Source organism: Mobula birostris, chromosome 29 (assembly GCF_030028105.1).
Source record: "Mobula birostris isolate sMobBir1 chromosome 29, sMobBir1.hap1, whole genome shotgun sequence".
Taxonomy (NCBI): domain Eukaryota; kingdom Metazoa; phylum Chordata; class Chondrichthyes; order Myliobatiformes; family Myliobatidae; genus Mobula; species Mobula birostris.
In genome coordinates, this window is record NC_092398.1 from 30,669,318 (window position 1) to 30,680,559 (window position 11,242).

Below are 11,242 nucleotides of genomic sequence, written 5' to 3' on the forward strand. Positions count from 1 at the left end.
ATCTGTGGAATTCATTGCCGCAGATGGCTGTGGAGACCAGGACTCAGTATGTTTAAAGTGGCGGCTGATAGGTTCTTCATTAGCCAGGGCATCCATGGGTTAACAGGGAAAAGACAGGAGAATGGGGTTGAGAGGGATAATAAATTAGCCAGGACGGACTGGCGGAGCAGACTGAAAGGGCCAAATAGCCAAATTCTGCTCCTATACCTTTGCTCTCACTGTCCCTCAGTTGCAGAGTTCCTCGGATTACAGCCTTATTTTGTCTCAGTATGCCAGCTGGCTCAGGCCCTCTGTAAAGGGAAGATCTGCTCTGCACACTTAACCCTCGCCTTGACACAACATTCACACAGGAGTCGATCAGATTTATTACCACTGATGTGAAATGTGTTATACCGCAGCAGCGGTACACGGACATAAATATCAACTTACAAAGAACCAGCCGCTACATTGGGGACATTTCAATTGGACGGGGCCATGGATGGGAAAGGTTGAAGGGGACGTGGGCTAAACATGGGAAAGTGGGACTTGCGTAGATGGGAATCCTGGCTGGCATGGACAAGTTGGGCCAAACGGCCTGTTTCTGTGCTGTGTGACTCTATAACCGGGAATACCTTGAGGGGGTGTAACAGGCTTCAGAAACTGTATTGTGGCAAAACATCGTGTGTCACGAGAGTGCCTTGGCCTCCAAAAGGGCCGGGCCACACAAACTATTGGACAGCGTTGCTAACGAGGGAGCTCCCGTTTATAAGGGGGGCAAGGGGAACCATTTCCCCCATGAGTCTCTGCTCAGCACAGAGAACGACTTTGTAAAAATACAAGAAATGAATACCACTCTTCCCCTCAAGCCTGCCCCACCAGTTCACACCATCACCTCCCCCAGCATTGTGTTTTCCCTCACCCCCGTGACCCCCCCCTACCCCATCCTCACGAACTGCCCATCACCTTCCTCCCTCCGTTCCCCATTTATTCCACAGTTCCTCAGTTTGACTGCTCCACCCATCCCATCCTCTTACATAATTCCCTGTTCATTCCCCCCTCACCTGCCAGCTTGCCCCTCCAGTCTTGATTAAGGGTCTCAGCCCGAAACGTCAGCTCTGTGTTCCTCTCCATAGACGCTGCCTGACCCGCTGAGTTTGTGCTGAAGATTTCCAACACCTGCACATCCTTGTGTCTCCTCTCCTGCTCCATTTCTCCATCACCTGCACTTCCCTCACCTTTCAAAAATATATTGCCTTCACTTCAGTTCATGACACAGGAAATAATTAGGCCATGTGACCCATCGAATCTGCTCTGCCATTCCATTAACCCTCTCAACCCCATTCTCCTGCAGTCTCCACATAACCTTTGACGCTCTTACTAATGGGGGAGGGGGCACTGCACAGGAACTTGTAAACTCAGTCAGCTCCATCATGGGCACTAGCCTCCCAGCATCTTTAAGGGGCGATGCCTCAAAAAGGTGGCATCCATCATTAAGGACCTCCATCACCCAGGACAGGCCCTCTTCTCATTGCTACCATCAGGGAGGAGGTACAGAAGCCTGAAGGCACACACTCAATGATTCTTCCCCTCTGCCATCAGATTTCTGAATGGGCATTGAACACTACCTCACTATCTTTTATTTCTATTTGAACTTAACTCTATAGATACACACACACTTCTTACTGTGAAGAAGAAAGCCCTTAACTCCGAGTGGAGTCATCGGGACGCTGTTTTTTTAAGCAGGCTTTCTTATTTTTATGAGGCCAAGTTGCTAGCTCGACACTCAACCCAGCATGGATGGAAAGCGTGCCAGGGAGCCGGCTGGATTCGAACTCGGGAGCCCTCGCTCCGAAGTCTGGCGCAGATGCCACCACGCCACCAGCCGGCCACTTCTTACTGTAATTGACAGTTATTACATACTGCAATGTACTGCTGACGCACAAAGACAAACTTCATGATGTATGCCAGTGATATTAAACCTGATTCCGATCAAGAACCTATCGACCTGCACTTCAAATCTACCCAATGACTTGGCTTCCAAATCTGTGCAATGAATTCCACAGATTCACCCTCAGGCTAAAGAAATTCCTCACCTCTGTTCCAAATAGGCATCCTTGCACTCTGAGGCTGTGTCCCCTAGACCTGGACATCCTCTCCACATCCACTCTATATTTGATAGGTTTCAATGAGATTCCCCCAGCTGATCGCAGGAAAAGTCCTCCTCACTATTGAGGACCTTCATTGAGGACCCTCAGCATCCAGGCCACACTCTCTTCTTGCTGCTGCCATTGGGAAGGAGGTACAGGAGCCTCAGGTCTCGAAACACCAGGTTCGGGAACAGTTATTACCCCCCAGCCATCAGGCTCCTGAACCAGCGTGGATAACTTCACTCACCTCAGCACTGAACTGATTCCACAACCTATGGGCTCACTTTCGAAGATTCAACACCTCATGTTCTCAGTAATATTTATTTATTTGCACAGTTTGCCTCCTTTTGCACATTGGTTGTTTGTCAGTGTTTGTGTTAATTGATTCTATTGTATTTCTTTGCTGTACTGTGACTACCTGCAAGAAAGTGAATCTTAGGGTAGTGTATAGTGACAAACATGCACGTTGATAATAAGTTTAGTTTGAACAGGGGTCGAGCTGGTAAGTTGTGGGCAAGCTATGTTAGTGCTGGAACTTGGAGACATTTGCCAGCTTCTCTCAGCACATCCATGTTCGTTCGCTCGTTATGCGCCATTTCTTATGACGTGGACAATCACCGTCAATCCGTGACCATGATTGTTCTCAACAAATTTTTCTACAGAAGTGGTTTGCCATTGCCTTCTTCTGGGCAGTGTCTTTACAAGACGGGTGACTCCAGCCATTATCAATACTCTTCAGAGATTGTCTGCCTGGCGTCTGTGGTCACATAAGCAGGACTTGTGATATGCACCAGCTGCCTTCGTGGCTTCACGTGACCCCGATCGGGGGGCTAAGCAGGTGCTACACCTTGCCCCAGGGTGACCTGCAGGCCAGCAGAGGGAAGGAGCGCCTTACACCTCCTTTGGAGGAGACGTATCTCTGCCCTGACACCCAAATATACATGTGACAAATAAAGCTAATCTTTAAGACTAACACACAAAAACTGCTGGAGGAACTCAGTTGGTCAGGCTGAGTATGTAGGGGAATAAATATTTCAGGAAGAGACCTTTCATCAGAAACTGGTAAATCTTCAAGACTATCAAATAGTTTGATAAGATGGACTCTTGACCTCACAATCTACCTCGGTATGATCTTGCCTCTCTCTGTAGCTGTTACATTTTATCTTATTCTGCTTTAACACGTTCTACCTCAACGCACTGCAATCTGTATCAATGGTAAGACCAAGGAATGATTGTGGATTTTAGTAAGGGAAGCACTAACAGAGGGATCAAGTGGAAAGGGTGAGCAATTTCAGGTTCTTGGGCGTCAATATCTCTGTGGATCTCTCCTGGGCCCAACGTATCAAAGGCACATCGATGACGATATTTAATCAGGACTTTGAGATTTGGCATGTCACAGAAGACCAAAAAAAATCTACAAATGTACCATAGAGAGCATCCTAACTGACTGCATTACTATCTGATGCACAGGATCGAAATCATCTGCAGAAAGTTGTGAACTCAGTCAGCTCCATCATGGGCAGTAGGACATCTTCAAGGAGCGATGCCTCAAAAAGGTGCCGTCCATCATGAAGGACCCCCAATGCCCAATACGTGTACCATTGGGGAGGAGGTACGGGAGCCTGAAGGCACACATAATTCAGGAACAGCTTCTTCCCCTCCGCCATCCGATGTCTAAATGGACATTGAGCCCATGAACATTACCTCACTACTTTCTTCTCTCCTCTCTTTGCAATAGTTATTTAAGTTTTATTATAGATACATTACTGTAATTTAGTTATTATGCATTACAATGCAAAGACAACAAATTTCACAACATATGCCAGGGATATTAAACCGGATTCGGAGCATCCAACACAAGCTTTCTACTGGATCGCGGCACATGGCAATAGTTAACTTATTTCTTGCCGCCAATCATCTAACTGCGTCCCTTTGTCCAAGTCTCTCCCGCCAGTGGAAGTATCTCCACGTCTTTTGCTAGAGCTGTTGGGGAGGGTTTAAACTCGTTTGGCAGGGGGGGTGGGAATCAGAATGTGAGTGCAGAGATTAGGGTAGAAGGACAAAGGCATGATGCTGTGTGTTCTGAGTTGGTGAGGAAGGACAGGCAGGGGGCAAAACATAAATGTAGCCAGTTCGAGGGGTTGAAATGCGTCTATTTCAATGCTAGGAGTATTAGGAATAAAGGGGATGAACTTAAGAGAATGCATCAGTACATGGAACTACAATGTTGTGGCCATTACCGAAACTTGGCTGGAGGAAGGGCAGGATTGGCTGATGTAGGTGCCGGGGTTTAGGTGTTTTAAAAGGAATAGGATGGGAGGTAGAGAAGGCGGGGGTGGGAGGGAGAGTAGCATTACTGGTCAGGGATAGTATCACGGCCATAGAAAGGGAGGACGCTGAAGAGGGAGTGTCCACTGAGTCGGTGTGAGTGGAAGTCAGAAATAGGAAGGGATCAATCACTGTGCTGGGAGTAGTCGATAGGCCCCCAAATAGCCCTCAGGTTTTAGAATGGTGCAGGAAATACAGGGTTGTAGTTATGGGTGATTTCACCTCCTGACTGCAAGGGGGATAGATGGGGCTGAATTTGTCAGGTGTGTTCGAGAAGGATTCCTGACACAGTATGTGGACCGGCCGATGAGAGGAGAGGCCGTACTGGATCTAGTTCTGGGTAATGAACCTGGTCAGGTGGCAGACCTCTTGGTGGGAGAGCATTTTGGTACGAGTGACCACAACTCCCTTAGCTTCAGCATAGCTATGGAAAAGGACAAAAACAGACAAAACGGGAAAGTGCTTAACTGGGGAAGGGCTAACTATGAAGGGATGAGGCAGGAACTAGCGAGAGTAAATTGGAAACGGATGTTCAAGGGTGAAAGCACAGAAGTTATGTGGAGGAAGTTTAGGGACGACTTGTGCTGGGTTCAGGATAGGTTTGTCCCTCTGTATCAAGGAAAAAATGGTAGGAAAAGGGAACCATGACTGACGAGACACGTGAGGCAACTCGTCAAGAGGAAGAAGGAAGCATATGTTAGATATAAGAAGCAGGAAGGGCTCATGAGAAATGTAGGGTAGCCAGGAAGGAGCTTAAGAAAGAATTTAGGAGAGCTCGAAGGGGGCATGAGAAGACCTTGGCATGTAGGATTAAGGAGAACCCCAAGGCGTTCTATGCGTATGTGAAGAACAGAAGGATGACAAGAATAAAGGTGGGGCCGCTAAAGGATAAAGAAGGCAACATGTGCCTGGAGGTGGAGGAGGCTGGGGAGGTCCTAAATGAATATTTTGCTTCAGTATTCACAAGTGAAAAGGCCCTTGATCAGGGTGAGGTTGCGAAGGACTCATCCAGAAAGTCATGAGCCATGGGATCTGTGGAACCTTGGCTGTTTGGATAAAAAATTGGCTTACAGGAAGAAAGCAGAGGGTAGTAGTGGAAGGAAAGTATTCTGCCTGGAGGTCGGTGACTACTGGAGTGCCACAAGGATCTGTCCTGGGACCCCTGCTCTATGTGATTTTTGTAAATGACCTGGATGAAGAGGCAGAAGGATGAGTGGGTAAGTTTGCGGACGACACAAAGATTGGAGGAGTTGTGGATGGAGTTGTAGGCAGTCGAGGGTTACAAGAGGATGTAGACAGGATGCAGAGTTGGGCAGAAAAGTGGCAGATGGAGTTCAATCTGGATAAGTGTGAGGTGATACATTTTGGAAGGACAAACCAGAAGGCTGAGTACAGGGTTAATAGTTGGTTACTTAAGGGTGTGGATGAACAGAGGGACCTTGGGGTTCAAATCCATACATCCCTCAAGGTCGCTGCACAGGTTGATAGGATAGTTAAGAAGGCCTATGGGATGCTAGGCTTCATTAATAGGGGGATTGAGTTCAAGAGTAGAGAGGTCATGTTGCAACTCTACAAATCTCTGGTGAGACCACACTTAGAGCATTGTGTTCAGTTCTGGTCACCTCATTATAGGAAGGATGTGGAAGCTATGGAGATGGTGCGGAGGAGACTTACCAGGATGTTGCCTGGATTGGAAAACAAGTCTTATGAGGCAAGGTTAGCAGAGCTGGGACTTTTCTCTTTGGAGTGTAGAAGGATGAGAGGGGACTTGATAGAGGTCTACAAGATTATGAGAGGCACAGATAGGGTGGATAGCCAGTACCTGTTTCCCAGGGCATAAGTAGCAAACACCAGAGGGCATATGTACAAAGTTATGGGAGGGAAGTTTAGAGGAGTCATCAGGGGTAAATTTTTTACACAGAGGGTTGTGGAATGACTTGCTAGGGATGGTGGTGGAGGCTAAAACATTAGGGGTATTTAACAGCCTCTTGGACAGGCACATGGATGAAAGAAAAATAGAGGGTTATGGGGTAATGTGGGTTTAGTACTTTTTTTAAAAGGAATATATGGGTCAGCACAACATCAAGGGCCGAAGGGCCTGTACTGTGCTGTAGTATTCTAGTGTCTAGTGTCTCATGCCCCCTTGTTCTCCTGAACCCCGAGGAACAGATCAAATCTCTTTATCACTTATGGTGGGGAAGCAGAGAGCAATAAACTTCTCGATGAGTGAGCGGGTGGAAGATTAGCAGCGGACGACACAGAGCCCGTGTTACACTAGACGCACCTCCACCTTGATATCCATCTGCTTGAGCTTCCCCTCGCCCAACTCCCTCTCCCTCCGCTTCCACCCCATTCTCCTGTTCACATGTCCTCTGACCCCAACCCCCTCCACTCATCTGCCTCCCCTCCATTCACGGGTATGACCCACCCCTCCCTTTCCTCATCCCTTCTGTCTCACCCCTCCCTCCCTGTGACACACCATCCTCCACCTCCCCCCCTTCCCCTCACAAGAAACACTTCATTTTCTCCCCTCCTTCTTTCTCCCCACTTCCACCCCCTACAAGGCAACAATGTGCAGGCCCCTCAGCCCACAATGCTGTGCTAGCATTTTAACCTGCTCCAAGATCAACATCGCCCTCCCCTGCCCTCCATTCCTCTTTCATCCACATGCCCACCTGAGTCTCTCAAATGTTCCGAATGTATCTGCCTCTATCACCACCCCCTGCAATACGTTCCATGTTGTGTAAAAAAAACTGACATCACCCCCCCCCCCAGAGATTCCTCCAATCACCCTCATATTAACCGTTCCCACCCTGGGAAAAAGTGTCTGGCAGTCCAACTCAATCTACGCCTCTTATCATCTTGTACTCCTCTATCAAGTCACCTCTCATCCTTTCATATCCAAACAGAAAAGGCCCGAGCTCGCTCAACCCATCCGCATAAGACATGCTCTCTAATCCAGGGAGCATCGCGGTAGGCCCCCGCTGCACCCTCTCTAAATCTTCCACATCCTTCCAATAACGAAGCGACCGGAACTGAACACAGTATTCCAAGTGTGGTCGAGTCAGAGCTGCAACATTACCTCACGACTCGAACTCAATTCTCCGATCAACGAAGGCCAACACCCCACACTGCTTCTTAACCAGACTATCAACTCGTGCAGCAATTTTGAGGGATCTGTGGATGTGGACCTCAAGCTGCCTTCACACCTGCCTTCAACATTCCTCCTCACCTCTCACCGATCACCAGCACCCCGCACACACCATCTCCCTCTCTCACCCTTCCCCAACTAACTTGCCCTGCAGTCACCTCTCCCACCCCTCAAAGCCCCACGCCTCTTATTTCCAACCCCTCACTCAACTCCCTGCCTGCACACCTAACCTCAACACCTCCCCATCCCTCCAGACCCGCAGCGCTTCTACCTTCAACCTCACCACCTTGCATTTCTCCCCATCTCCTGTACACCATTCCTCACCCCTCCCTACTCTTCCACGCTCCCTCCTCATGCATCGACCTCCACCCTCATTACACACCTATCTGCACCCCAACATCTCTTCCCCTCATCCCTTCCTAACACCTAACTCCACCCTCACCCTCCCTCCTCTCACTGCCCCTCCCCTCACTCAGTCACCAACTCCCCTCTCCCATCCCTCCCCTCAGTCATTAACTCCACCATCACTCGCCCTCCCTCCCTCTCTCCCCGCCCCTCAGCTCTCAACTCCACCCTCATCCTCCCTTTCCCCGCCCCTCACATTAACTCCATCACTCTCCCTGCCTCCCTCCCCTCACTCAGTCATTGTCCACCCCTCATCCTCCCTCTCCCTGCCCCTCACATTAACTCCATCACTCTCCCTGCCTCCCTCCCCTCACTCAGTCATTGTCCACCCCTCATCCCCCCTCTCCCTGCCCCTCACATTAACTCCACCATCACTCGCCCTCCCTCCCTCTCTCCCCGCCCCTCAGCTCTCAACTCCACCCTCATCCTCCCTTTCCCCGCCCCTCACATTAACTCCATCACTCTCCCTGCCTCCCTCCCCTCACTCAGTCATTGTCCACCCCTCATCCTCCCTCTCCCTGCCCCTCACATTAACTCCACCATCACTCGCCCTCCCTCTCGCCAGCCCTCCCCGATACCTAAATCACCCTCCCTCTCTCCCCGCCCCTCCCCGACTCCTCACTCCACCATCACTCACCCTCCCCGATCTACCTCCACCCTCTCCGCCTCAGCAACACCCACGCCACCCCACCCTCTCTCCCTGTCCGCCGCCACCTACCTTCACCCGCACCCTCACAACCTCCAACTCCTCCGCCGCCGCCGCCATTCTCGCTCTGTGTACATTCCCCGGGAAATGACGTCACCCGATCACCGCCCTACCGCGTCACATCCGGCAGAGGGCGGGGCCGTCGCGTGGAACGAAGTCGCCCTGGGCAACGGCGCCCGTTCCTCGGACCCGGGGATAGGAGCGGCCGTTCGGCCCGGCCTCGTCTTTCTCTCCCCCTCGGGTTAGGAGACGGTCGTTCGGCCCGTCTGACACGCCCCATTCCTTTTGGAGGATAGTAGACGACGTTTGTCCCAGGGACCGGAGTTCAGTTCACCTGCCTCACCCCCGTGATGCAGCAGTTCAGCCCATCAGTCCCACCCTAACCCTTGGGATAGGCCGTCTCCCGAAACCTGGGAATTCAGCCCATCTGGGGGGTTAGGAGGGGACAATCATTCCAGTTATCCCTCCTCAAAGGATTGTGCAGGGCGTTCAGCCCATCTACCGGGTCATAGGAGATTGTGGAGCCAGTATAGAAGAGGCCATTCTGCAATCTGCCCCATCCTTATATTGGATCTGGCTGACCCAACACAAGTGATAGCAGAGGCAGTTCACTCCAAGTGAGAGTAGCCATTTGGCCCTTGTACATACCCGGAATAGCACAGACCATTCAGCCTGCTAGAGGGCTACTTTGGGACAAAGGAGTTGAACTGCCTCTCCTGTCCCCTGATCCCCATCACACAAGCTCTCCCAACTGGACAGGAGAGGTGGCTGACACGCGGGAGGGGTGGGTGAGGCCATCTCCCTTCCCCGACTCTGGGGATGGATTTGAGGGCCTTCAGTAGGAAGCTCTCAGGCTAACAAGTGGCCTCTTGTTGCACGGGCATGAACGGTGAATGAAGGTGTCGAAGGCTGGCTGCCTTGGCGGCGAGTGTGGGTAACGCCACTCCTCCCCCAGCCTGCAAGTCAGGCCCCTGTTGAATGTTTGCAAACCACTGGTCTGTACTGTGTTTGCATCAATAGCAGCCCTTCTGTGGGTAAATGTGGGGTATTCTCCCGGGAGGTCAGAATCAGAAACTGCCACGTTGTGAAATTCGTTGTTATGCAGTGGCAGTACATTGAAATACAAAATAATAAAAAAACTGTAAATATATTAAAAAAAAGTTAAATAAGCAGTACAAAGAGAAAAAATAAGTGGTAGTGTTCAGGGTTCATTGCCCATTCAGAAATCGGATGGCGGAGGAAGCTGTTCCTGCATTGTCGAGTGTTTACCTCCTCCCTGATGGTAGCAGAGGGCATGTGCTTCATGATGGATGCCACCTTTTTGAGGCCTCGCACCCTGCAGATGCCCTGGATGCTGGGGAGGCTGCTGCCCGTGATGGAAACAGCAGTGCCAACAATCCGGGTTCAATTCCTGCCGCAGTCTGTGAGAAATTTGTATGATCTCCCCGTAACCGTGTGGGTTTCCTCTGGGTGCCCTGGTTTCCTCCCACGTTCCAGAGACACACAGATTAGGGCATGCTATATTGGCGTCAGATGCGTGGCGACAATTGCGGGCTGCCCCCAGCACTATCATTGGGCCTGTGTCGGTCGGTGACGCAAACGACGCCTTTCACTGTATGTTTCGATAGACTGCACGTGCAACAAAGGAAGCAGATTGTTCTAATCTTCCCTTCTTTCTAAACTTGTGGAGCTTGCTGGGCTGGGTCAAGGACAGATGGAGGCTGCTCGTGCTGCAAGAGCTCAGATGGGGCAACATTTGTGGATAGTTGACATTTCAGGCCGAAGCCCTTCGTCTGGACTGACAGGCGATATGAGAGGGGGATGGAAGGACTGGGAGGGGACGAGGAGGGGAGAGTGGGAACAGTGACAGAGGCTGGGAGGTGATGGGAAGATCCAGAAAGGAGGGAGGGTGGGAATAGTGACAGAGGCTGGGAGGTGATGGGAAGATCCAGGGAGGAGTGAGAGTGGGAATAGTGACAGAGGCTGGGAGGTGATGGGTAGATCCAGGAAGGAGGGAGAGTGGGAATAGTGACAGAGGCTGGGAGTTGATGGGTGGATCCAGATGAGGAGGGCGGCTGGGAATAGTGACAGAGGCTGGGAGGTGATGGGAAGATCCAGGGAGGAGTGAGAGTGGGAATAGTGACAGAGGCTGGGAGGTGATGGGTAGATCCAGGAAGGAGGGAGAGTGGGAATAGTGACAGAGGCTGGGAGGTGATGGGAAGATCCAGGGAGGAGTGAGAGTGGGAATAGTGACAGAGGCTGGGAGGTGATGGGTAGATCCAGGAAGGAGGGAGAGTGGGAATAGTGACAGAGGCTGGGAGTTGATGGGTGGATCCAGATGAGGAGGGCGGCTGGGAATAGTGACAGAGGCTGGGAGGTGATGGGAAGATCCAGGGAGGAGTGAGAGTGGGAATAGTGACAGAGGCTGGGAGGTGATGGGTAGATCCAGGAAGGAGGGAGAGTGGGAATAGTGACAGAGGCTGGGAGGTGATGGGTAGATCCAGGAAGGAGGGAGAGTGGGAATAG

At 51.0% G+C, this 11,242-nt stretch overlaps 1 protein-coding gene across 2 annotated transcripts in view; it reads right to left on the bottom strand.

The window, feature by feature from the left end:
• The window catches only part of tbc1d25 (TBC1 domain family, member 25), a 32,757-nt gene extending 23,954 nt beyond the window's left edge, over positions 1-8,803 (bottom strand). For both annotated transcript variants that reach the window (XM_072246577.1, XM_072246576.1), the window contains exon 1: positions 8,729-8,803. In XM_072246577.1, the coding sequence (XP_072102678.1) occupies positions 8,729-8,776 (48 nt within the window). In that variant the 5' untranslated portion in view covers positions 8,777-8,803. The remainder of the gene's footprint in view (positions 1-8,728) is intronic.
• Between the last annotated feature and the right edge of the window lie 2,439 nt (positions 8,804-11,242).